The following is a 27257-nucleotide window of genomic DNA, read 5'->3' as shown; positions in this document are numbered from 1 at the left end:
CTTCTCTCCCAGGCCTTGGGCTCTTATCTGTAAAGTGGGTCTACTGCTGGCCGCAGTGTTGCTGAAGCAAAGGACAGAACGGCCGAAAAGCACTTAGCTTATAGAGGAATGCCAGCCTCCCTGTCCCGCTGGTGACAGCACAGTCCTGTTTTTCCCCCAACATGGGAACAGGACTCCTGCCTTCTGAGCCAGAAGCAATCCCAGAGACGGAAGGTCAGCTTACTGATGCAACATGCCCACCCCCCAGAAGCCAGGCTGTGGCCTGGATATATGTGCTCTCCTTTTGACTCCCTTTGGTAAAGCCTGACAAGAAGGTACAGGATTCTAGAGAGAATTCTAAATCCTGGACTCAGAACATCTGTGCTTGAGGAATTCTAGAATCCAGACTCCTCTTGAAGTGCCTCCTATCAAGCAGGGCAGGCTCTGGGTCAAGGTCTGGTAGATTGGAAGGATCACTAGAGACAGGATCTCATCTCACTTTACAGATAAAGATTAAGACCCAGAGAGGGGAAGGATTTGCCTGAGGTCAGTCACACTGAAAGTCAGTGCTAGAACTAAGACTCCTTTCCCCACACCTCAGAGCATAACACCAAGGCCACACCACCTCTGAGGCTACTTGGGGAGTAGGGTGGGCAGGGGGCAGCCCAGAGTGCCCAGGTGGTGCCAGGGAGCAGGCTGAGTCTGTTGGGCGAGTAAAGTGCCCAACGGGTCTTGCTAAGGCAAACTTTATACTCCGGCCCTGGTCCCAGCAAAATTCTACCACCGTCAGCTCTTTCCAAGCCTCCCACTGCGATGGGCATCACCTTCCTCTTGTACAAGCCCATTCTCTCCCGTCCTCAGTCTCCCCATCTGTAAAATGGTCTCCAAGTAACTTTCAGCTGTCTAGAAATCCTAGGCCAGCGCCTCCCGCGGCGGGAGAAGCGGTTCTCCGACCCTCAGCCTCCTACCTGGAGGAAAAGAGAGGGCGTCGAGGGCTTCCGGCTCGCTGCCTCAGGGGCGCCCTTTGTCTGGACAGCCTTGGGCAACTGGGGCAGAGACCGGGCGAGGCGGGGCCGGGGGCGGAGCCTGGCCAGCCCTCGCCCCGCCCCGGCGGACGTCGGCGCGGAGCTCGCGCGGGGGAGGGGAGGAGCGCGGAGCCCGTGAGCCACCCGGCCCCGGCGGAAAGTTTTCCCTGACGGAGTTTTGGCTGCGGCGGCGGCGGCGGCGGCGGCCCGAGCGGCTATGGACGCACTCAAGTCCGCCGGGCGGGCGCTGATCAGGAGCCCCAGCCTCGCCAAGCAGAGCTGGGGGGGCGGCGGCCGGCACCGGAGTGAGTGCGTGCGCGACCACCGGGGCCGGGCGGGGGTCGGGGCGCACGGACGCCCCTCCTCAGAGTCCCGGGACGGTGGGGGGGGGAGAGGCAGGGCCTGAGTCGCGCCCTGCGGTCCGGAGCGACCTTACCCGGCCCTGCGGGATTTGGGGTCGCCGAGGGTCAAGCTGCGTTCCTACTCCCGTCCCCATTCTGTGCGGCTGGGGAGGAAGGGCAGAAGCTGGGGGAAGAAACCGGAGCTCGGGGTCCCCAGGTGCGGGCTGCAGTCGGAGGGAGGTTGCAGGTCAGAGGAAGAGACTTGCGCGACCCCAGCACGTCCCCTCTTTGGACAGCCAGGGGAGGCAGGAGCTCAGCGTCGGTACCCGGGGGAGGGAGCAGGGGGCAGGGGCTTGGGAAGATACCCCCATCCCGCACCCCAGCACTCTGGCCCCGAGGTCAGCGGCCGGCGGGAGCCCCCTTGCCCCCTTCCCCCACCACGCGGTTACCTTTTGACTCCCGGGCGCCCAGAAGCCGACTCAGTGTGAGCCCGGGTTTGCAGGTACCTACTTGAAGTTGGGGGCGAGGCTCAACCTGGGGTCTCGGGAGGTACCTACCACACACCGGCCCATCTAGACCTCGTTGTCCCCTCCTCTGGCTGGGTCCAGGTGCCACGGCCGGCCTCCTGGCTATTTTTGAAACCTGTTTGTTTCTCGCACCTCCCCGCTTGAACTTCCGATGTCCCTGGGCGCCCGGGCGAATGGCAGACTCTGCCGCCACCTCTCCCAGGGGCGTCTGGGAGCCTGAGAGGAACCTCATCCGGCTCCCCCTCCTCTCCCTGTCTCCAGTTACTCTCAGGGAACCCGTCACCTGGCACCCTCCCCTGAGGCCTGAGAAACCCAGACCTTTTCACAAGGAGAAACGGAGGGGCTTGTCTGGGGTCACTCAAGCCTTCCTGGTAGATATGGAGCCGAAGGCAGGACTCCTGCACACTGCCCCCCATGCCCCAACCGCCTGGGACCCTGGCCTCTCCAGGCACCAGGAAGCCGCTGTCAGTACAGTCACACCCCACCCCCTTCCCTCTTGGCCTTCCAGGGCTCCGCCAGGGGAGCCCTAGTTCGCTAGGCCCAGGAGAGGCCCAGGAGTGCCAGCGTGTCTGGGCCTAGGGAGCCTGCCCTGCCCCGCCTCTTGCCCGGCTGTGTGGTTCCAGCTGTGCCTGCCTCCTAAACCAAGACAAGACTGGCATTGGGAACGTGGGCTGGTGTCTACTGGTGGGGGTGGGGTCAGAGACCATTAGGACTGGACTAGCCAGGGATGCACCCATCTCCCACATTTATTGACTCCCAAAATAGCTCCTTTAAATATTTGTGGGATTTGATCAGGACTGAGAATGACGGCCTGTTCCAGTGGGGGAACCCTGCAGTTTTCTCTAGGGATAAGGGAGGGGGGTGGGGCTCTGGGCAAGGGAAGGAAACTCAGGAGCCCCCCCTTCCCTTGGCGTCCTTCACTCGATATGGGGAAGGGTGAGAGTTAGCCACCTTGGATGGTGGAAAAGAGTTTCTCCTGCCTGCTCTGATGTTGGACAAGTCACTTTTCCTTTCTGAACCTCAGTTTCCTCATCCGCAAAATGGACATAACAGTTCTAACCCGGTAGGGATGTTGAGAAGGTTGTTGACAGTAACACTTCCTTCTGGCACCTAACTGGTGGTTTCCTTCTCCCCCATTCCCCTTCCCGCTGCCTGTCATGTGGACCTTCAACATGATACTTAGTGTGGTGGAAAGAGTTTTGGGGGCTCAGAGCCTGTCTACGTCTGTGGAGGAAAGAAGAGGAAAGAAGAGCCTTCCTATTAGGCAGACCCCAGTAAGCCCAGAGTGCCATCCTGGAGCCTTCTAGACCCAGAATAAGCGAGGTCGAATCCCCACCTGTCCCTGGTTATTAAGTCAGTTTTCTGATCTGTAAACTGTTAATAACAGGAGTACCCACCACAGATTTTTTTTGGGTTAACTGAAATCATGTTTTGCCTGGCATAGAGAAAGAGGTCAGTAAATGGTAACTACTGCTTTTGTCCCTCTACCTTTTACATAGTGTTTTTGCCTCCATTAGTGCATTTGCTCCTCAGAGGTGACAGAGCAGGGATTCCTATCAGATTCATTTGTCAGATAAAGGAGCCTGAGGCTCAGGGAAGTGGAGTCACTGGCCCCGACATGGCCACAAGTAGAGAGGGAAGCCATGCGGTGTGTCTGGGGTGGAAGTGCTGGGGCAGCCTGGCCTGTGGTGGTGTCCCAGCCAGGCCTTGGACCCAACCCTCAAGAAGGTCTGAGCACTGTGCTTGAGTTTTGGGGTCAGGCTGAAGCCACTGGAGTTAACGTTAGGTTTTTTTTTTTAATGTTTAATTTTTATTTATTTATATTTTCTTATTAGTCACCCATTTTATACACATCAGTGTGTACAAGATTAGATTTGATACCCGCTGTTGGCTGTGACTTGCTCCTCACCCCTCAAGGCCCTCAGCTGGGATCAGCGTGATCATTGTTTTATTTGCAGAGAAACTGGAGCCCAGAGAAGGACTTGCCTGAGGTCCCAGAGCAAAGCCAGCGGCAGACAGCTTTCTTTGCCCTGAACCTCATGGCTCCCTGTCTCCCAGTTAGTGCTGACTTTGAAGGAGGGCTCTCTCCTTCTCCCACACGTGGCTTTTCCCCCCACCTCTTTGGAAACCATAAATATTCTGTCTCAGTCCCTGCCCTGGGTTTTCCTTTCGTCCAGCTGCCTGGAAGGGTGGTTCACCCTGGCCCCTCCATACGCTTATTTCCAAGAGGACTCCCTCTGACCCTCGGGCTCCTCTACGGGTTGTCAGAGAACTCCATGAGAATGGGTAAAAACAAAGCTGGTTTCAACAAAGCTGGTTCATGGTGGTAGGTGGGGGACGGAAGATCTATTCATCCTTATTTATAATGTTTATAATGAAAAATATAAATAAAGCCCAAACCATAATACGTATTGAGCACTGACTGTGTGTCGGGCACTGTTAGAGGTGTCGGCGAGTCTGCGGAATGCATCCATCTCTCTTCAGATAGCGCCAGCCCTCTGGGGGAGGAGGTAGACAGCATGACCAGGGTGCAGATAAGTGGGGTGCTTGTGGGTAGTGGTGACGCCAAGAGGAGAAAGATAAAGCAGGTGAGGAAATGATGGGTGGTGTCTTTGTTTGGGTTCTTCTAGAAGCAGATGCTGAGATAGGGATCTGAGTAAAGTCACTTATTTGGGAAGAGATCCCAGGAAGTGTTCGCAGGAGAAGCAAGAAGGGAAAGGAGTCCAAAGAGTGGACAACACGAAGCCAGTTTCCATTGTGGGCGGCTGGGATGCCACCTGTGGGGAGCTCTGGAGCAGTTACTCCATTTGAGGGGCAGTTCCTGTCAGTGGTGGGAGGGGGCTGCTGGGAACAGGAGCTCTTACTGCCCCAGCCCCCATGGGCATCTGAGTCTCCGGCAGCCAGAGAGTGGCGTGTCAGGTGGCGTGTGTGGAAATGGTACCCGCCGAGGAGATAAAGGTGGGGCACTGAGAGTGTCAGTGCAGGGGGTCAGGGAAGGCCTCTCGGAGAAGGTGTGGAACACACATAAGAATACAGTACAAGGAGGGAGGAATCTGGGAACAGCATTCCAGCCAGAGGGAACAGCAAGTGCAAGGGACATTTAACTGGAGGCTGGGACGCTGCTTCTCACAGGTCTGGCGGCAGAGGGAGGGGTGTGTGGCTTGAAGGAGTCAGGTCACCCACTGCCCACTGAAAGTGAGCCAGACGCTCCTTTCAGGCAGCCTCCAGGACAGGATACCCGTTCTTGGATGACCCCGAGCCTGGCCCTGCTCATGGGAAGGGGCTTGGTGGGCTGCAGGAGAGGGCAGAGAGCACAGCTATGGATTCAAGGCCCAGCACTGTGGATTGAGTCATGGCCAGACACCTCTGAGCGTCTTCATCTGTGAAATGGGAGTCCTACTATATCCTTGACTCTTCTCATAAAGTACTGCAAATGGCTATGTACACATTAAGGCTCTTTGCACTTGACCCTTGGTAATGACACAACACTCACACTTGGTATCTACCAGGTACCGTTCTAAGCCTACCTCGTGTATACTAATTTCATCCTCACAGCAACCCCATAGGGTGGGTACAGTTGTTGTCCCCATTTTTAAATGACGAAACCAAGGACCAGGGAGGTAGAGTGACTATGAACCCCACAGCCCGTCTCCAGACCTCATCATTTTAACCTTGACAGCATATTTTTTTCTTACAGTAAAGTAGGTACTTAGGAATGGTAGCTGCTGCTATTATCTTTTTTTTTTTTTTTTTTTTGGCCGTGCCCCACAGCTTGCAGGATCTTATTTCCCGACCAGGGATTGAACCCGGGCCCCCGCAGTGAAAGCGCCGAGTCCTAAACACTGGACCGCAGGGAATTACCTTTTTGAAATTATTATTTTCTTTTGATAGTCTTAACAACTTCTCCAATTTGCCTCGCACTTTTCACATGCTGAGCCTTTTTCTGATGATGCTCCTGCAGGCCTGAGCCCATTTGTCAGATAAGGAGACTGTGGCCTAGAGAAGCAACCACACTCCAGGTCACAGCAGAGCTTGGGTCCTCTTTTGAGGTGTCACTCTGTGGCTTCTGAGGCCATATCCCCACCAGGCCGGAGGAGGCTGGAGGCCAGGACCCCTGCTGGAGGTTCCCCCCTGGCCCATGGGTTTGGCTGCAGCTCCGATGTTCCAGGCACCAGCCAGGCTGGGTCTCCCAGGGCAGCAGAAGGGGCACAAGGGCACAAGAGCTCTGACGCCTGGGCAGGGGCCCGCTTAATAAGAAAAGAGTATATGTTTGCAGCTACAAGTTAGACTGGGCATATGGTCCATCCATCCCCAGCTAATTCTGACAGCAGGTCATCTGTAAAATCGTAAAGTTAAAATAGTGCAGTCATTACCCACGACCGGGCCAAAAATAACGAGGACCGGAACAGCGTTGTGGACTCAGGCCTGTATTTGCCTGGGGGCCTCCGGGAGCTCTTCCTGAAACCCTGGGCTCCTCCTGGGAAGGAGCACATGGCCTCCAGCCTATCCGAGGTGGCTGGATGGTGACCGGGCCGGTGTGGCAGTGAACCCTACCTCTGTCTTTATTGAGTGCTCTTTGGTTCTGGTTTCTTCAGGGAGGGAGTGGGGTGTGAGAGAACTTATACCTCACTGAAGAGATGAATCATGCCCAGAAGTATGGGCGCGGAGGCAGGGTTCCCTGGAGGGGCAGGAGGATCTCTGCTGGGCCTGGGAGGGGCAGGGAGAAGTAGAATGAGACAGCAGCAACATTGAGCGGGGATGCCCCTTCTCCATACTAGCTCCTGGGGGAGGCAGACATGCGTGGCAGTCCTTCAAGAGGAAAACACACAGCAGGCAGCAGCTTGGTGGTTGTGATATGGCTGTGGGAGGAAGAGAAGGAGATCCATACTCAGGAGGGGCAGAGAAACCCCTGACAGCAGGGACAGGCCCCAGGAGGCAAAACCATGGGTGGGGCCCTGTGCTAAGCACATTACATTTTATTGGCTCATTATCTCATCAAAGGGTCACCACAGCCCTGTGAGCTGGAGACATTTGCTTCTCCCACTTTATAGAAGAGAGAGCTGAGGCTCAGGGAAATTAACTTGCTCAGGCTCACTCAGTGGATTCGAGGATTCAGGCCCTTGCTCTTAACCACTAGGCTATACTGCCTCAAAGAAGGCCTTCCTGGAGGAGGCTGGGTGCGAGGGGTTTCAATCAAGCAAAGGGAAGGGCATTTCTGGTAGAGGGAGCTCCTTGAGCAAAGGCACAGAAGTGGGAAAGTAAATGTAACGTCATGGGAAGAAGCTGTGTCTAATTGGATCGTCTGCTGTGTGCGTGCCTGCATGTGTGTGCGTGTGCTTGCGTGCAGGGATATTGGGGGGAGACGAGGCTGGGCAACCTATAATTTCGCAACAGTCCTTGTGGGAGTTGCCTGTAGTGCTTTGGGAGCTGGGGTCCCTCTGATTGCTGTGTGACCTTGCACAAGTCCCATCCTTCTCTGGGCCTCAGTTTTATCGTCTGTCAAGTGAGGAGGTTGGGCAGAGGGTCTCTGAGGCTGATGAGTGGCAACCAGTCTACCAGGGCTCTGTTCCAGGAGGCCATAGAAGAGGGGAAGGGTCAGGCCAGGGAAGGAGGATTGCAGAAAAATGCCGAGTATTTCAGAGGTCAGGGGGGACTGGGGAATGTTTTGACAGCAAAGAGGTCGTCTGTGACCTTGGCAAGCTTTGGCCCTTTTGGAATGGAGGGAGCGGAAGTGGATTTGGAGAGGGGCCAGGAAAGGGCTGAGCTGGCGGAAATGGGAGAGAGAAGACATGAAAATGGGGAGAGGAAGGATGTTTGCTGTGGGGCAGGGATGGGTAATGAGATGAACAAGGCCACCCCTGATGGATTGGTATTGCCAGCCAGGAGCCTTTTATTGAGAAACAGTCCAAAGCCTTTAAATCAGAGGGAATAGGGCTGCAGTTGATTAGCAATGTCTGCCAAGGACACAGGCGACAGGCATGGCAGCACATAGTCTGCCGCCCTTGCTTAGATGCATATTGAGTTGAAAGTGATGGTCCAGGCATCTCCATACAGAGAGGAAGCCTCAGGAATTAAGAATTATGGGGGGAAATACCTCTGGCTCTAGGAACTTCTCCATGACCTTTTGCTAAACTGAGGGTAGTTTGCCTCATGGCAAGATAGCGTTCGCCTGATGGTTAGGAACTTGGGCTTTAAGTGTCAAATAGACAAATAATTTGGCAAATTACTTGTCCTTTGAGCCTCAGTTTCCTCCTCTGTGAAATGGGAATGAAAGAATGCCAGCTTGCGAGGTAGCCGTGAGTGTTAGAGGTAGTGGTGAGAGCTGCTGCTTTGTTGTTACTGTAGCTCTGTTTTGCCCTGACGGTGGCAATATTCTTGGTTTCTTTGAGAGCAAGGCCCATGTCTGAGTTGCTCCAGGGTTCCCATCACCAAACCCAGGACTGGGACACCTCGGGGACTTTCTGATTCTCTTTGGAGGATCAAATGAAATAGACTCATGGTTGATGGGACAGAGGATGGGGTCACTTTGGGGTCTTCTCAGTGGGGGTTGGCTTCATGTGGGGTGGAGGCCTAAGGGCAGAGGCTGGAGGGCAGTGGTCCAGGGTCCAGAGCTGAGGATGGGGTTGGGGCGTTGCAGGCCTGAAAGCCTTGGGGTTGTCTGGGTTCCTTCACTCAGGAATGCCAGCTGCATGCCAGGCTCTGGATGACAGGTTAACAAATTCCTCCTCACCTGGGTCTCAGTTTGGGAGACGAGGTACTCCTGTGAATTCTTGTATGACCCCTCCCACAGTGAAGACCACACTTCCCCTCCTGTCCCTCTGCCTGCTCAGGGCCTTCTCTCATGTGGGTGGGGTGAAATGGAGGCCTCTTTTCAACTCTCCCTCCTGGTCTGTTTCACCACCCAGTGAGCCAGGCTCATCCCCTCATTTCCCAACCTTCCTGACCTCAGTCGTGATCAGAGCTTTCAGAGGACCCTTCCCATGTGTCCTGCTGTGTGCCGTTGCTGTAGCCCAGGCATTATTAGTCTCAAAGAGGAGAGGGGCCTTCCCCAAGACCATGCAGGTGGGGGGAAGCAGAGCTGGGATTCGAACCCAGGTCTTCCGGATTCAGTGGCCTTCCTATGATGGTTTTTGAGCAGTCACCTCCCCATTTCCCCACTAAGCCTTACCCCACGCCCACCCTCCTTGGGCTGCTGTCTCTTTCCTGGTCTCCCTCCTCCCTACCTTTTGGTCTCTGTGGCTGTGCAGATGGAGGAAAGCAGGCCAGGCTGGGGCCATGGGAACCACCCAGTTTTGAATTCTGACTCCAACCCTTTCCTCATTGTATGTGGCCTTTGTCTGACGACTTCACCTCTCTGAGCCTCAGTTTCCTAATCCGTAAAGTGGGAATAACACCCATCTCACCGGATTGCGTTGAAGATTCAATAAGAAAATGGCATGGTTTGCCCTCAGCAAGTGTTAACATTGAAGTTAAGAGTCTGGGCTTCGGATCTGAAAATAAGAGTTTGATTCTTGGCTGTTGCACTTGCTGGCTCTGTGGATTTGGTCATGTGATTTCGCCTCCCTGGGCCTCAGTGTCTTTGTCTGTAAATGGGTATGATAAAAGTGTCTGCCTCATAGGTCCTCATGAGGGTCAATGAGAAGATTTTATGTAACACTTCCTACCATGGTGCCTGGTACGTACTAGAAAATGTTATTCCTTTATTAAAGATAAAAGTAATGATAGATGGGGGGACCCCAATGTCCCTGCTGGGTCTTCCTAGGAGACGGGGGCTGCAGACGCTGCCGCTGTGGTGGGCCCTGCCCAGCGGGGTCTGAGCGCCTGTCCTCCTGTGCCCAGAGCTGCCCGAGAACTGGACAGACACTCGGGAGACGCTGCTCGAGGGCATGCTCTTCAGCCTCAAGTACCTGGGCATGACGCTGGTGGAGCAGCCCAAGGGTGAGGAGCTGTCGGCCGCCGCCGTCAAGAGGATCGTGGCCACGGTGAGCCCAGTCAGGGTGGGGCGTGGGAGCACGAGGAAGGGGTAGCTCCTTCTGGGGCTTGGGGGGTCAGCACCCATCCCCTGCATATCACCCTGACTGAACGTGTTACAGCTGCCCTGCCCCTGCGTCCCCCTGCGTCCAGCTTAGAGAGTCGAGAGGGCAGCCGTTGGGCTGGCAGGGTCCGGCCAGTGTCCTCCTCTCCAGCTGCTGTGGCCGTGGCCTCTCTAAGCCTCCCCTCCCTCAGCTCAGGCCACCGGCCGAGGGTTGGTAGCTTCGTGCCAGGGAGGGATAGTGGGAGGGCTGCTGGCACCCAGCCACTTGCCCTGTGGCCTGAGGGACTGGATTTCCTCCCCAGCTCTGAGTGAGCACGTGCCCTATGAGTTCGCCTCTCTTGGTGGTCTCGGCCCCCTCTGCTCAGGCCCTGGCAGGTACAGTGGGTGGAACGTGGAGTCCCCATCCTGCTGGGCTGTGATAGCGCGTTCAGCCCTCAAAGTCTGAGGTCCCTCCTAGCTGTGTGTCCTTGGGCAACTCCCTTAACCCCTCTGAGTCTGGTTTCTCCTGAGGCAAGTCCCTGCCGCCTGTGAGGATGACTCGAGGTCCCGTGCTTGGCAGACAGCAGGTACTCAGTGAGTGACATTTGTCCCTATTTTTATTAGAAGAAGGTGTTGGCTGAATTGTCTTCCCCATCATGTCTGCCGGTCACCTAAGGTGAGGCCTCCCGTGGGCCTCGCGTCTGGGGCTTAGAGCAGCTGGGTGTAGCCCACGAGGGTGGGTCCCAAGTGGGTAGGTAGGCTCCTCTGACCCACGTCTGCCCCAAGGCCAAGGCCAGTGGGAAGAAGCTGCAGAAGGTGACTCTCAAGGTGTCGCCACGGGGGATCATCCTGACCGACAACATCACCAACCAGCTCATTGAGAACGTGTCCATTTACAGGTACGCTCAGCATTGCCCACATTCAGTCTGCTGCTCGGGGCAGCGGATGGAGTGCTTTGTCTGAATCCAGACCCTACCACTTCCTATCTGGGTGACCTGGGGGCCTTAGTTCCCTCATCTGTGTGTGGGGTTGGAAGCAGGTCCCGCCCGGTGTGCGGTTATGAAGCCCTGGATGCCCCGCGCCTGGCTCACAGTGAGCCATTATCACTAGTTGCAGCCGGCCTGGGACACCCCTGCCCCCCACCCCACCCCCAAGTGTGCTGCTGAGTCAGGCTTGGAGCAGAGAGCTGCACAGTCACGGCCTTTTTCGCTGGGAATGCAGCAGCTCAGCTCTGGACATCTGGCCAGGTGTCCAGGGAGGTCTCAGGCAGAGTCTGAGGCCAGAGTGTAGATGATATCTGTAGAGGGTGGGCACTGTTCACAGGGCAACAGACCCGGCCCTTGGAGCCTCAGGCTGTCCCCGCCTCTCTCTTAGCTGGTCAGTTGTAAAATTTCAGAGCTGGAAGAGACAGGCAGCTCAGGTCCATTTTCCAGGTGGGGAAGCTGAGACCCAGAGAGGCCATTGCCCAAGGCCACGTGGTGAGATAGTGGCCGAGCTACGCCCAGGACACCGAGGCCAGAGTTCTGTCAGGCCTCTCGTCCCTGCACTCTCTTGCCTTGTCTCCGAGCAGGTGGCTCAGCTGGCTGGAGCAAAGCCAGTACTGGGGTTGGGGGGTGGTGGTGGGAGGGTGGATGTGTGTTGAGGGCATGGTTTTAGAGTTTCTAGCTGGTGTCCAAGTACCTGCTCTGCTGAGGTCTGTGCCGGGTGAGCAATCAGACCCAGCCCCTGCCTTCAAGGAGCTTCCAGTCTAGGAGGGGATGGAGCAGAGGACATGGGAGATAGAGTATAAGTGTTTCCCAAGAGGGCAGAGAAGGAGAGGCCTGCCTGGGGAAACTTGGGAGGACCTCTCACGGGAGGAGGCGCCTTGCTGGGGCTTGAAAAATAGGATCTAGTTGAGTGATACCGAAGACCCAGGGCATTGAGGACAGGAGGCTGGATCCCCTGGGTTGGAGAAGAGGCAGTTGGGAACCTGGCACCCCCTCCTTCTGCCCACCTGGGGGTTTTAAGTGGTGATGATCCCTTTGTCAATGCCTGTGATTGAAACTGGGGCCGCATGAGGTGAGGGCGTCTGCTGAGCTTCTGTCCCGCCCCTGGGCTGCCAGCTCCTCTTCTGATTGGGATTCCCAGGATGACTGGAGACAGCGGGGAGGGATCAGACAAGGGGGGAGAAGGTGTTTCAAGAGAAGGGAGCTGCTGTGTCTCCCTCCTACGCCTCCGCCCTACTCCCAGCTCCTTTTCCCCTGGCCACAGCTCCAAGAGAAGCTGTCATTAGTCTCAGTCACCCTGGGAGAGATGGGCCTGTAACTCATCTGACCTGTGCGCAGGGGTGTGATCAAAGGGAGGGCAGGTGGGGGACACTCAGGTGAAGGGCATTGTGGGCAGGGTAGTGTCCTGCCCCCCTTTCCAGCTGGTTAGCACAAACTCTTAAGAGGCAGCATGGCAGTGGTTATGGCCTCCGGAAACTAGCCTGGTGGTCTGAGACTCTTAGCCTTAGTATTCTCACCTGAAAAGTGGGGATAGTACTAGAACGCATCTCAGAGGGCAGTGAGGTGATATCTAGAACATTGCCTGGTGTACAGTAAGGGCTCACCTACTACTATTTAGGGATGTGGCTCAGTAGAGGGGGGATGTGCCCTTCCTCCAGTCTTTTTTTTTTTATTTAATTTATTTATTTTTGGCTGTGTTGGGTCTTCATTGCTGCATGTGGGCTTTCTCTAGTTGCAGTGAGCGGAAGCTACTCTTCATTGTGGTGCGCGGGCTTCCCATTGCAGTGGCTTCTCTTGTTGCAGAGCACGGGCTCTAGGCACACGGGCTCAGTAGTTGTGGCTCGTGGGCTGTAGAGCGCGGGCTCAGTTGTTGTGGCGCACGGGCTTAGTTGCTCCGCGGCATGTGGGATCTTCCCGGACCAGGGCTTGAACCTGTGTCCCCTGCATTGGCAGACGGATTCTTAACCACTGTGCCACCAGGGAAGCCCTTCCTCCAGTCTTTACCACCACTCCTTCTTGCCTAGCCTGGGTTTCCCCACTCTCCCGCACCCCATGGATGGCCCAGGATGCTAGGCCCAGAGTCCCACCCTGGTGGAGTGGGATGGCAGGCTTTCTGGAACTCAGGGGAGATGCTCTAAGGGGCTTTCGGGATGCAGTCAGGCCCCTGTGCCGGAGTCTGGTGACACTTGCCACTTGCCTTTCAGAATCTCCTACTGCACAGCAGACAAGATGCATGACAAAGTGTTTGCGTACATCGCACAGAGCCAGCACAACGAGAATCTTGAGTGCCACGCTTTCCTCTGCACCAAGCGGAAGATGGTCAGTGGGGAGAGGCTGGGCTTGAGCAGGCTCTAGCCTCGCCTTGGCAGCCCTGCCTTGGGGGCCCTGACTGGGGGGAAGGCAGGACCCAAAGGTGACATCAGTTAAAGAAAGTCTGAAGTCCCTGGGAACCTCAAGTGGGTGCTGAGAGCTGAGGGCACCGTGTAGGGCTACAGTCAGGTGGGCCACCTGTCAGGATGGGCTGCCCTCGGCTGGCCTGTGGGCAGCGACAAGCCCTCGTTCCCAGTGAGTGCCCTGAGCCGCTTCCTCTCTACAATGTGATTTGATGGATTTGAGGTCTGGGGCGGGGGGGGTCTCCTGTCACTATAAGGTGCAGGGCCTTATAGGGATTAGTCTCTAGAGACTGGTGATCAGAGGTGCCCAGTGTGAAAGGCAAAGGCGAGAGCCCTCAGAGGACCCGGCTCGCTGTGGCCGGAGAAGGGAGGGAAATGGCCATATTTTGGTACCTACTCTGTGCCTGTTTCAGTGGTAATCTTTAAGGTACCGTCTCATTTACTCCTCGGAACAACTCTGCAAGGTGGGCGCTGTAACTGCATTCATTGTTTTTATTTTTAATTTTTTGTTAATTTTTTTTAATTTTTATTTTTTTGCGGTACGCGGGCCTCTCACTGTTGTGGCCTCTCCCGTTGCGGAGCACAGGCTCCGGATGCGCAGGCTCAGCGGCCATGGCTCACGGGCCCAGCCACTCCGCGGCATGTGGGATCTTCCCAGACTGGGGCACGAACCCGTGTCCCCTGCATCGGCAGGCGGACTCTCAACCACTGCGCCACCAGGGAAGCCCTTATTTTTATTTTTAATGAGGAAACAGCCTCACAGAGGTCAGCTCTCTTGCTGAAGATGATGTAGCTAGCTGTCATCTAGCAGAGGGTGCCGTTAGCTAGCAGAGGGTCTAAACCCACGTTTCTTCTCTCTTTGCATGGCTGTGAGGAGCCAGGAGTCCCTCACCCCATTTCCAGGACGCCCTGACACATCTAGCTGGGACGAGCTGGACCTCAGTGGTCTCTGGGCTTTTGTCTTGAACTTCGTGGCAAGCAGCTGGAGGGAGTCAGCCTTTGGCATTGAAGTTTTTGTTTCTGAGGCCCCCGAGATCTGAGCATCCGCCCTGTAAGGAGGTTCCCGACATTTATTGATTTAGTATTGTCCTCTGTTAACCTCTGTGTGCGAAGCCCAGAGCCCCAGTTCCTGTGCCCTGTGGTCCTTGTAGCCAAGGAGACAGGATCCATTCCCCTCCCCATGTCATCAAGGACATATCCAGGACATCACAGTCTTAAAGTGACCCCCACCCCGCCCAGGCTTTCTGCTACCCCTCAGGGCCCTCTTCTCCAACTTCAGAGCCAGTGGAGCATCTTCCAGTCTCCCTCTCTGCTCTGTCATCACATTGCTATTTCTGACTCTCACCCTCCTGCCTCCCTCTCATAAGGTCCTTTGTGATTGGGCCCGCTGGGTAATCCAGGATAATCCCCCATCTCAAAGTCTTTAACTTAATCACATCTGCAAAGTTCCTTTTGACATGTATAGTAACATTCACAGGTTCTAGGGATCAGAATGTGGACATCTTACCAGGGGGTGGGGTGGGGTGGGGTGGAGGGAGTACGATTCAGCCTACCACAGGTCTTGTGGGAGGAGCACTGTAGGAGGAGACAGACCAGGGGCCTGATCCTCTGTGACTGTGGATAAGACCCTGACCTTCTTTGGGCTGCATGCCATCAACAGAATGAGGAGGTCACCTCAATGACCTCCAGGATTGTTCTGAAAGGTCTCAGTTTCTTTTGTGCACCTTGTTTCTTCCCTGCAGACTCGATGTCGCCAGCCACTCACCCGGGGCCTCATGATGCCCTAGGTCCCTGAGCTGCGGTGGCTTCTCCCGTGACAGCCTTGTTCCCACAGAACAAGCTCATTATGTCCCCATTGTTTGTCTCTTCCTCCCCACTGACCAGAGCAGGCACTGGGCAGGGGCAGCTGGCCCTCAGCCATTGCTGCAGTGCAGGGGCTCCCAACATGTAGAGGCTTCCTCTGGGATGGGGAGGTGGGGGGTAAAAGCAAGTGGATGCTGGCCCAGCGGCTAAGGGAGCCTGGCCTTGGGCCAGAGGACTTTAGACAGGCTTGAACAAAACCCGTCTACCCCAGGCCAAGAGGTCAGGTACTGGGGAAAACAGCCAGCCTGCTTGGTGCTGACAGCAGAGCCATCGGGCAGAGGGACGGGCTCCTGCTGGACACCCAGGGCCCAGACTCTTCGCTTTTGGCCCATGTGCATCAGGAGCGGCTGGATATTGGTTTGTCCATCTCCAGCCTTTCCCACCTGGCCTCCCCATTTCAGGGAGCCCTGGGGAGGTCCCTTGGAGAGACAGCCCAGCCCAAGGCGGTGTCAGTAGACCACCTGATGTGTGTGGTGTCCTTGTGGCTCCCAAGGCCTCAGCTGAGCCCAAGCTGCCAGTGTGTTATGGCCTTGTCGTCTGGCCACGTTGGAGACCTTGAGACTCTCAGGGCGGAGCGGACGTCTCTGAGGAGGAGGCAGGAGGTGAAATGGGCGCCTCAGTCCACATCCCGCCTGCTGGCAGGTCCCTCCACGTGCTTGCTGCTGCCTGTCCCAGGCTGAGCTCCGTGTCGGGCACTGGGGACCCAGGGTGGCCGTGAAGATGCGAACCAGGCAACGGGAGAGAAGAGCCGGGATTCAGTAACGGGCATACAGGGAGCTTGGTTCTCAGGCGGAGGTTATTAAGTCACTCTGGAGGTGGCACATGAAGAGTTCTCAGAGGAGACATTTTGAGGTGGGCTTTGAAGGATGAGTAGTAAGTAGGAGTTTGCCAGGCCAAGCAAAATGGGGCAGGGTGGTGGGGGGGGGTGCACTCCAGCACAGGAATCAGCACGTGCAAAGACACAGAGGTGCAAAGTGAAGTGGTATGATTGGGGGTTGGGGGTTCAGACGTCACCAGAGCCTGGGTGGATGGCTAGGTAGAGTCAGCCTCAGGGGAGCCTTGAATTTGCACGCTGACGTAGCCCTCAGTCGTTCTGGCCAAGGGCCCAGAGCCTCCACATCCCCACCCTTCCTTGCTGGGCTGCCTGAATGAGCAAGAAGCCTAGGACCCACCCAGATCGAGGGGCAGATGGGTCCCTTTCTGGGTCACCCACCAGTTCAGCTCAGCTCAGGCAGCCCAACCGCCTGGCCTCTCTTTCCCTGTGGCTTCTATTGGGCATGGCCAGGATAAGGTTCTGTACAAAGAAGTGTTTCCATCTGCCCACCTGGGAGCCCTCAGCCAGCACTTCAGCCTCTGGGCTCTGAAGTGAAGGTGCCGTTGCTGGCATCGGTGGGGAGCCCAGGGTTGCAGTACAGGTGGGCTCCCTGATTCCACCTGGGGTCGGGCGCGGCAGGGCTATTCTCCCTCCCAGGCCACTGGCATTCCTCAGGTCATCCTTTTGTGCAGTGATTTATGCTTCTGGGCAGCAGGGCTGTACAGGGCACCTGGCCCGACTTGGTTTGAGAACCTGGTTGGGGTCCTGGATTCCGGGGTCCTGGCCCAGCTCTGCAGCCCTAAGCTAGACCTGGTCCCCGTGAGAAGCTAATAGCCTGGTTACCCAGAACAAGACAGGGACGTCAAAAACTGGGCAAGGCAGTACCTGGTCAGGGTAATAAGACAGACCCAGAGGCCAGAGGCACTCAGGAGGGGCAGGCTCCTGGCCTGCGGAGTCAAGGAGGGCTTTTCAGTGGGCAGGCCTGAGCAATCCTTCCATCGCTAGTGCCTAGATTCCTGCAGTCGCCCAGGAAAACGGGGCCCACCCCCTCCCAGTCTCTGCCCAGCCACCTGCATGCATCTGCATCTTGAGTTATATTGGGTTTAACTTGCAGCTCAGGACTTCGGGGTGAAAGGGCGGGGATGTATGCAAATGAACAAGCAGATTTATGCAAAAACAGTGTCAGGCTTGTGCCCTCAGATTTCCTGGAGGCAAAAATAATGGCGTTCCCATCTCCCTGCCACACTGGGTGACCAGCCCTTGCTTGGGTGTATAGTGATCTGACTCTGGCTGGTAATTAGCCCATATATTTATTTCATGGGCAATTCTCAATGGTAACTGGGTCTATTAAACTTGATCCAGACGTGACAGCTTAAATTGTAAACAGCTGTGAAGAGTTTCATACTTAATTACCATATTTAAGTTTTGCCATAAAGCGCCCGTACTTCCATCAAAAATGTAAATGACAGAGACATTCAAATGAGATTTTATACTTCGTGAAATTTAATTGGCATGGATCAGTCAGCTTGTTTAGGGATTTTAAATTTTAAAAAAGTTTTAAAGGCAGTAGCCACAGATTCATTTCTCAATTAAATTGAGTTGTCTGGCGGAGGCGAAGGGAGTGGGGCCGAGGCGGGTTAGGCCTGAACCTGTCGTACACTTGAAAGAGTCTGGCGGCTTTCTTCCCCAGGCCGAGCTTGCAGAGGACGCTACATGTCGCTTCCGGCTACAGTTGCGAGCTCTGGGACTTCCACTCCCAGAAGCTGAACTGATTAACTCTGAACTGGAATCAGAGAGGAAAGGGCTGGGTTGAAGGTGGGCTAAGGGTAGGTCCTGGCTGGAGTGTAAGGCCTCAGGAGACCTGCCCCTGGGCAAATGCAATTCAGCCACCATCCTAGACACCCCTGGAGGGCTCTGGGAAACAGGGGTGTTCAGAGTCGATGCTTGCCTTCAGGGAGCACCCAGGTGGGGTGACACAGGCATGTGAGCTGGTGACACTTTCATATGCGTGACACCAGAGAGAGGTAGGCAGGGCTGTGGAAGCCCAGTGCCTGTGACGCGACATGATGTGACGTGAGAGAGGTGGTGACATTTGAGTTGGGTTTGAAGGAGTAGATGGGAGTCCCCCAGGGATTGAGGGACAAGGTGTGGCCCTTCTTTACAGGTGGGTTATGGCACTGGATGGTTTTAGTCTTCTGCCCTGGGCCCTCATTGACATATTGCGCCTGCCAGGAAATGTAGAAGCCTCCTCCTGCCTCTCTGGCATTCAGTTATAAGCCCCTCTGACCCAGCGTAGTAGTAACCAGAGTCTAACCTTTGCCTCTCCAGCTGTGGCTCATTCAGGCAGTGGCGGGGCCCTTTCCAACTCTGGCTTTTCTGTTCTCTCATTTTAAGGACTAAGTTACTGTGTGCAGTCCTCAGGTAATTAGAGAGGACTTCTCGGAGGAAATAAGCCTCACAGTTACTTGCATTTAGGGGAACTCAAAGGCGAAGGAAAAAAGTAGAGGTGAATAGCCATTGCCAAGGTGGGGACTGGAGTACCCGTGGGAATCTTGGCTGGGCTCCACGTAGTGAAGAGGGGGCCCAGCTGCCTGGGGAAGGTGTGACCTCATTACCTCAGCTTTGGTGGTGTGGGAGGGGCCAGGACTCTGCCTCCACCAATCAGGCATTCCAGAGCCTGGGACAGCCAGGGTGGGCCTGGCCTGGAGTCCCTGGGCCTCCAGTTGAGACTTGCGTTTACCTGCCTAACACTGTACCCCTCCCCCGACCCCACTTCCTGTTTTTCAGGCCCAGGCTGTCACCCTCACAGTAGCCCAGGCCTTCAAAGTTGCTTTTGAGTTTTGGCAGGTATCCAAGGAAGGTGAGTCTTGTTTGCGGACATGGTGGGTGGGGTGTGCAGGGGCGTTGAAGGCGACCAGCAGAGCAGTTGGGGCGGGGAGGATGGTAAAGGCTCTGGAGTCAGGCCTGGACTGGTCGTCCGCTTCATCGCCTGTCTGGTTTGTGGCTTTGCACAGGCCCCTTCACCTCCGAGTCTCAGTTTCCCCATCTGAAGAATTGGGAGCAGTTGTCTCCCTCCCCCAGGGTCCTTGTGAGGATTAAGTGAAATATGCAGAGTTCCTTTTCTCCATTCTGGAGACCTAACACCTGCCCCCTGAGATTGGCCACAGCCTACCCCTTGCCCAGTGATGGCTAGGGATGGAGTGCTGGGGTCGGGGGCTCCAACGCGCTGTGCCTTGGTCCCACAGAGAAGGAGAAGAGGGAGAAAACCAGCCAAGACGGAGGGGACATCCTGGCGGGGGGCCGCCGAGACAGCACCCCTTCGCTGAAGAGCCGTGAGTCTTGGGCGGGGGAGGGGCTGCATGGCATGGGACCCTTCATCCAGAGGGCCCCCCTCCCTCCTGGGCTGGGGTAAACTCCTGGGTTTTTATCTTTGTTTTGGTGTTAAATAAATAATGCTTGTTTATTATAGAGAAATTAGCAAATGCAGGTAAAGGGGGAAAATTACTTGTTTTGGTGCATGTTCCTCCAGATATGTCCCTGTACAGGTATATAAACCTGTGTATACATCTCTCCCTATACACTTTACATCTTGTTGTGTGATCTCTTAAAAAACTTAATACCTGTTGTGAATATGGGTTTCAGCCTAAACCATGAGTGGGAGAGAGCTTCCCACCCTGTGGGCAGCCGTCCAGCTGCTTCGGGAGGTGCAAGGTGGGGCTCTGGGTGGTCTGGGTGGAAAGGGCTGGAAAGGCCATGCCCAAGGAGGGAGTCGGGACCAGGGTAGCCCAGGAGGCTCCAGGATGGGGCTGGGAGACAGGAACCTCCTCTCCTCCTGACGCACCTGACCCCTCATAGTGGTCGCCACTGGGAACCTGCTGGACCTGGAAGAGACAGCCAAGGCCCCACTGTCCATGGTCAGTGCTAACACCGCTAACATGGACGAGGCACCGCGACCTCAAGCCTTAAACAGCAGCAGCGTTGTCTGGGTGAGTGGTCATGTGGCCTGGGGACCCCCCCAGGATCCAGTGAGCCTTGGCCTGATCCCTGGATGAGGCCTAAGGCAGCTCCAAGGTGCAGACCCTGGAGCCCGTGACTTGCAGGCCTCCAGGAGGGCCTGACCCAGCCCAGCAGCCAGACCCAGGGTAGGGGATGAACAATGTCCCCTTTGAACCTAGGGCTGCGTCCCCAGCAGCCTTGGCTCCCGGCACAGCTGTCTCCTCACAATGCCTGGCCTCTTGGCCTGAGCATCCATGGCTCTGCCCACTGCAGGACCAGCCAAAGGCCCCCTTGTTCTCGGCATGGGCACTTCGCTCCTGAAGCCTCTCCCCGTCGGCCGCCTGAACGCGGAGCCTGAGACTCAGGCAGGCAGCCTGGCCCTTGACTCACTCTGTGACCCGGGGCAAGCACTCTGACCTCTCTTTGTCTCAGCTTTTTCACTTCTTTAGTGATGATGATGACCTCTGCCTGCAGAATCTCCCAGAGGAACATAATTTTTTAATTTAAAAAATTAGAAATTTTTTTCATTTGGAAATAATTTCAGACTGATAAAAAATTACAGAAATGGTACAAAGAATTCCTGTTCCTCTTCATACAGATTCCTCAGTTGTTAACATCTTACATAACCACGTTACAAAGATCAAAATTGTTAACATTTATGCAACACTTATATAATCTACAGACCTGATTCACATTTCTCCACTTGTCCCTCCAATGTCCTTTTTCTAGTCCAGGATCTATTGCAGAATGACATGTTACTTTACTTGTCATGTCTCTTTTTTTTTTTACGTTTTTGCAAAATCTTTTTTTTTAATCTGTATTAGAGTATAATTGCTTTACACTGTTGTTTTAGTTTCTGCTGTACAACTAAGTGAATCAGCCACATGTATACATATGTCCCCATATCCGTTCCTTCTTGCATCTCCCTCCCACCCTCCCTATCCCACCGCTCTAGGTTGTCACAAAGCATCGAACTGATCTCCCTGTGCTATGCACGTCTCTTTAATTTTAAAAATCTGGAACATTGATGGACTTGAAAACCTATCAAATCCCATTGCCTGTTGGGGGCCACCCAGTGTCCCCCAAGCAGGCACTGCGAGCCTGTTCTCTGCAGTCTGGGAACCAGCCTTGCCACCTGCCCGTCCTCCCGGAGGCTGTGGAGGGAGCCTTGCCCATTGTTTTCCCACCTAGGCTGTGGCATTCCTGCCATCAGCTATCCCTTGTGAGCTTGGAATTTGGGCTCAGCTTCTGAAAGTGGATGAAAGCTAGAAAACCTTCTTCCCATCCTCCCTCTTGGAATTTGAAAGCTGTAGAGGTCGTCCGGTCCAACCCCCTCATTTTGTGGAAGGAAAAGCTGAGTCTCAAAGAGGAGCAGTGACTTGCCTAAGGTGTTGCTGAGTCGTGGCAGAGCTGGGAATTGAACCCCCAGGTCTTTAGGCACCTAGGTGCCCTTTCTCCTGTCCCACATCCCAGGTTTGGGTCCCTGTGCTGAGATGCTGGTGGCAGTAGCTAGGTGGGAGGCCTGCCTGTGCCTGTTCCTCTAGGCGCCCACCAGACTCCTACGCTTGTGTGCCACGTCCCTATAGCTTACCCAGGGCTGGGACAAGCCCCGGCTGCGAGCACGGGCTCCCCCTCTGAGGGTTCTTATCTCCTGCTTTGTTTTCCCCAAGGAGCTGGATGATGGCCTGGATGAAGCATTTTCAAGGTAACGTTAGGTGGGCTCCTGGTGCTGGGGGAGGAGGCCTGGCCCTTGGGGGTTGGTCTCCAGGGCCCTTTGCCATGTCTGAGAATGTGAACTCTGACCTTCCCCAGAGCAAAAATCTCAACTCAGATACCTCCAGGGGTGGGGAGCTCACTATCTGGCTAGGTCTGCCAGAAAGTTCTTGCTGTTGAATCAAAAGCTATTCCTGGTGACCGCTCTACCACAGGTTGAGCTGAACTGAACACACTACAGCTCAGGTTGGCTTCCTCTTCCTACACCTGGTGTAGCCTTCAAAAATGGGCTTTTCTGCAGGCTTTGTTCCTTCCAGAGGTTTTGCATTTATGGAAAGGGGCAGGGAGAAGGCAGTGGGTTTTTTTTTTGTTTTTTTTTGTTTTTTTTTTGCAGTACGCGGGCCTCTCACTGTTGTGGCCTCTCCCGTTGCGGAGCACAGGCTCCGGACACGCAGGCTCAGCGGCCATGGCTCACGGGCCCAGCCGCTCCGCGGCATGTGGGATCTTCCCGGACCGGGGCACGGACCCGTGTCCCCTGCATCGGCAGGCAGGCTCTCAACCACTGCGCCACCAGGGAAGCTCAAAGGCAGTGTTTAATTAAGCCCATGGAGCATTACGTAGAGGAGGGATGTGAGTCCCATTAGGAGATATTTGGTCTAACCAGAGGCTGGTGGCATTTCCCCTTTTTCCAGGGGCCATCTCTGTCCATGGCTGCCTTCAGCTTGGGGACACGCCACCAAGAAGGCTGGCTGAGGAGAGGCCTGGGCAGCTCAGGCTTCCGAGCACTGGGCCCTGGTCAGCCAGGCCTTCCTTTCTCCCTTGGGACCCTCAGCAGCCCCCCTACAGCCCTCCCCCGCTTCCCCATCCCCTTCCTGCCAGAACCAGTGGAAACCTCTCGGTGCAGCCCAGGTCGGGGGAGCGGCGTGTGTGGCCCCTTCATGATTCTTTTTATCATCTTCCCAGCTTCTCTGGCTGACTACAACCCCCTTGTTTGAAGGAAATCTTTCATTCACTTTTTCCAGATTACTAAATTGTCTTGTGCCCTTAATGAACAACTTGGAAAATCAGCAAAGCGTTAAACAGGAAATAACACCATCCCATAATCCCACAGCCCTGACTTTGGGGCTTAATTCACGCTAATCCTATACATATACATTTTTTTGCATTGATCAGCTCATCATATTTGCATTTGGGGATCCTGATTTTCACTTACTGCTGGTGTATCAGGAGCATTTCTCCAGGCTGTTAAAAACTCCTTGTAAACACCTCATTCACTGACTGCCTCATGTTCTTTTAAGGACATGGGCCGTAATTTATTTAACTCTCCCTATTCTTGGTACGTTCAGTTGTGCCCCTTTTTGAATTTACTTTGTGAACAGCACTGTGTTGAACATAGTTAAAGCCAGTGGTCTTCCATGGTTGCCCCAGGCTCGCTCTCACGCATGCCCCTCTCTGCGCTGGCAGCGCTGCCCTTTCTCCTCTTTCCTGGCATTTCCTGATGGAGCTGTGGACGGTGTGGGTGCCCCAGCCTCTCCGTGGTGGGAACGCCACTGCCTGCCCCACAGTTTTCTGAGCCCCTTGACCCTCAAGGGTAGGCTCTCTGGTTAGAGGCGCCACCTCTACTGACATCCGGGTCTTGCTTCTTTGGCCATGTGTCCTGCCGTTTTCCCACCCACGTCCTCTCACTTCTGACCCTGGTGCTGGCCAGGCTGGACCAGCTCCTCGGGGCCCCGCCAGCCCCTTGCCTGGGCCTCCGGCTCACACAGCTCTGCCTTCCAGGCTTGCCCAATCTCGGACGAACCCTCAGGTCCTGGACACTGGACTGACAGCACAGGACATTCATTACGCCCAGTGCCTCTCGCCTGTCGACTGGGACAAGCCTGACAGCGGTGGCGCCGAGCCGGATGACCTCTTCAACTTCTGAGGCCTGGGGCTGGCGGGACACGTGACAAACCAAAGCCACCCACGTCGGGGGCGGGGGCCAGCTCCAGGACCCCCAGCCAGTGTCCTTCAGTCGGCAGCGCTGTCAGTCTGCAGATGAGAGCTGCAACCAGTCAAGCAGAGGGAAGGAGAGATTCTTTTTTAACCCAGTTCTTTCTCTGAGAACTGAAAGATGCCTTGAATATTTATTCAGTGACTCCTGGTTCAACTCAGAAGCTGGTTGTGCATCAGGCGCGAGCGCAGTGTTATAGCCAGCTTTCTGCCCTCTCTTGAGCGAGCTCTGCTCCACTGTGGGTGTCAGGATGGTGGCCAAAGCATTTCTTGTCCCTTCTCTTCAAGGGCCCAGATTTCCCTGGAGGTGCCCTTGCTCCTTACTGAAAGTAGTCGGATCGTTCATTTCTGTCATCCTTTGAGCACAGGAGGGCGACACAGCCGCGGGAGGAGACTGTGACATCCAGCCCGCCTTCCGTGGGGGGCCCAGCGGGCCGGGGCTTGGGCTCCTGGCCCTGGGGGCTCTCAGAGACAGAGGGGCAGCCCCTGACCAAAGACAACACGTGGCAGGCACTTTAAAGCACACACAGCAGGTGTGGCCCCCAGCTCCTCGACGGTGCTGCGTTGCGTAGAGCTTTCTTTCTGCCCTTCTTCCGAGAGACGAGGCCCAAAGTCCCCGGCGGTGCTTGGAACCGGTGTAACTGGCTGCCCTGGACTCCCAGAGTCTGCCTGCGGCGGTGGGGTCATCTGTGTGACCACCTCCTGCAGAGCTCCCATCCCGCCCTTCCCCCTCCACGTGGATGAAGTTTTCCCGCGCCGCTCTTTGGTCTGAGCCCCACCTCCCCGTACTTCCTGAGATAGTGCGTGAAACCTGACACCTAGATTTGTTTGCGAATGTTTGGTTGCCAGTTTCTAGATGAGGAAACTGAGACCACGCGCGTGGAAGGGGTAGAGTCAGGAGTAGAACCCAGATCTGGTGCCAAAGCTGCCTTCTCACCCACACCTCTCACAACTCGCACCTCCTTTTTTCTAGCTTTGTTGTCCTCCCAGGAACCAAAAAGCCCCAGCTATTTTCTGACCAAAATGTGTTTCATAACAAACCATCTGGTGCCTTTACTCACGTAACTGGCATGAGCCTGTGTGCCCTGCTAGCTGTCTCGCTGTTGATTTCTGTGGAAATGGAAGTGTTTGAAGTCTGCTAATTCAGAGGGTGAAACAGAACCAAACTTCATAAGCATCACGCTGTTCCTTCCTGATGCTCCGACCCCAGGTCGGGGACGTACCAGCAGCAACCTGCCTTCAGAGTCTCCCCTCCTCTCCTTTCACCCCCATGGGGCTCCCAGCAAAGCCGCCAGCACCTTCTTCATCCTCGGGTGCCTCCCAGGCCTGGCTTTACCAAGCTTAAGTCTCTGGTGATAGTCGGAGCAGGTTTCACCAGCCCAGGAAACACACCGTTTCTTAGAATCTACGTATCTAACTAAGCATCTGAATCAAAACACAGAGACAGGAGTGCCTGGGTGAGAGGTGGGGTGGGATTGCCTTTATCAAAATGTAAAGATAACTTCCGTTCCCTGGCCCAGCTCCTGCACCCCCGCTGCCCACCCCAGATCTCCTTGGTATCAGCCCCTGTATTTGTCGTGAGGCAGCAGGGCTTGGACCTGACACAGGCCACCCTTGGCACGAGGGTCCAGGAGACCTGAGAAAGGCTGTGCTGTGTTTGTGTGAGTCTCCATGGGGCCTTCATCTGGTCTCTGGCCAACAGTGGTCAGTGTGCTCCCCTTGTGTCTACAAATAAGTTTTGTTGTGCTTTACTTTGTGTTGCTGTAAAGGAAGTTCTAATGAGGAAAAAAATAAGTAATAAATGTTCTCTTTTTGAAATACAAAGAGCACTTGCGTGGAGTGTCGTGGCCGCGTAGGAGCGTGGCCTTGGGCAGCCCCTGCCCTGGGTGGTTGGAGCAGTGGTGGCCACAGACCCAGACATGGGGGATAACGGTCTGTGAGGGCCCCCTTTCCACCAGGCAGATGGGTTGTGCCATGAGGTCATCTCTGGATAGCTTAGTGAGCTCAGCACTGGAGAGGCCTCTGAAAACCTAGGTCAAGGCCTCCTAACCAGGGTCTGTGACCCCTTGAAATGTACATTATACGTGTGGCCACACATACATTTTTCTTGGGGATGGTGTCTCTCATTTCCATCACATTCTCAAATGAGTCCATGATGTTTATTCATTTGACAGACTTTGTGCTAAACACAAACCAGGCCTGGGATTCAGTGCTGGGGACAGCAGTCCAGACACCCTCCCTGTCCATGTGGACTCAGAACGTGTGGCTTGGGTGTGATTGGGTACTAGGGTGGGGGATGAAGGAAAGTGTGTTTTCGTGACTTGGGAGACCCAAGGTCTAGCTCTGGCTCTGCCACCTGGGGCTGTGACACTGGATCAGTCACTTCTTTCCTTGAGCCTCAGTTTCCCCATCTGGGAAAAGGGTACAACAGTCACCACCCTTTCTGCCTCCCTGGGTTTTGTGAGATTCGGGTGACAATTATATTGTTGGTGATGTACTTAGATGGCTCAAAGCTTATCTCAGAGCAAAAGGCAATTGGGACCAAATACATTTAAGGAAGTCAAAGTCAAATTGATAATAATGGGGGCTACTGTTAACTGAGCTCTTCGTCTGTGCCCAGGGCCGTGCCAGGCTCTCAACTCTAGCTCATCGTGGCGCTCCTGTCGAGCCCCGTGGTGCTAGCTCCCTTTCCTGCTGCAGGCACCGAGGCTGCAGGCGCTGCTGCCAGGGCTTGACAGACCACAGCCCAGACTCCGATCTCTGTGGCCCTTGACCCTGCCACGTCCTGATCCCCCGGGGGGCCACGTCTGCAGTCATGCTGCCTGTGGCCTCCTGTAGAGCCGCGCAGAAAGGCCGCTCTCTTCAAGCTCCAGTGGGGGTCTTCTCGGACATTTACCTCTTTGTCCCTTTCAAATAGTGATCGTAAAAATATCCGGAACCCAGGGGCGGAGACCTCTGATATCAGCCATCGTCCGGCAGACTGGCTGTGAATTCTGAGTGGATGGTAGATGACTAAGAAATTCTCTCCTTTCTTCTTCTCCCATAATCTGAGAAGACACTCAACAAGTCCGTCTTTCGGTTTAAATTTGGCCAACGCCTTTAGTCTCCGGATGTCTCAAATTATGAATCCTGAGCACTCGCCATCTGCTCTTTCATGCATAACGGATGAAGCTGCAGAGAACAAAGTCGCCTTTCGGATTTGATGTGACCTTCAGCTTCGCTGGGTGGATGTTGGGCTCTCCTCTCCCAGGGGGAGAGCCCATCCCAATTAAATCTCTCCAAGGACTTTCTGACAAGCCCGGAGAGTGAATCTGGGCGCATTCTGGGCCCTCGGTGCTTGTCTGGGGTCTGTTCTTCACCTGGCCTTCTTCCCTCTACCACTCCCCATGCACGGAGTACAGAGGTGGCCTCTTTGTTATCAGGGAGTGAGCTTTTCCCCAGGGCGTACATGCCAGGCCCTGTTAGTCCTTTACACCTAACATCAGAGATACTAGTCTAACAACCATGCCAGGAGGTGGGTGGTCCTAGTACCATTTTCAAGATGAGGGTCAAGGAGGATAAGTGAATTGACCAAAATCTCACAGCCAGTAAGGAATGGACCTTGGGTTTGAACC

The 27257-nt window shown here is 55.1% G+C and overlaps 1 protein-coding gene across 3 annotated transcripts; it reads left to right on the top strand.

The window, feature by feature from the left end:
* The first annotated feature begins 1180 nt into the window (after positions 1–1180).
* LDLRAP1 (low density lipoprotein receptor adaptor protein 1) lies at positions 1181–25461 on the top strand. 3 transcript variants are annotated; one of them, XM_082672152.1, is made up of 9 exons: positions 1181–1309; positions 9712–9854; positions 10673–10785; positions 13077–13191; positions 18730–18802; positions 19188–19274; positions 19798–19928; positions 21612–21643; positions 23431–25461. In XM_082672152.1, exons 1-9 carry the CDS (start codon positions 1222–1224, stop codon positions 23573–23575), a joined length of 927 nt encoding a protein of 308 aa, XP_082528278.1. In that variant the 5' UTR covers positions 1181–1221; the 3' UTR covers positions 23576–25461. The 3 variants fall into 3 exon arrangements, with proteins under 3 accessions (XP_082528278.1, XP_082528277.1, XP_082528279.1); XM_082672151.1 differs by having other exon boundaries at positions 21609–21643; XM_082672153.1 differs by having other exon boundaries at positions 1246–1313; positions 21609–21643.
* Positions 25462–27257: the final 1796 nt, after the last annotated feature.

The sequence above is a fragment of the Grampus griseus genome (assembly GCF_964374135.1).
Source record: "Grampus griseus genome assembly, chromosome: 1".
NCBI lineage: Eukaryota > Metazoa > Chordata > Mammalia > Artiodactyla > Delphinidae > Grampus > Grampus griseus.
This window is presented reverse-complemented; position numbering and strand designations above follow the sequence as displayed.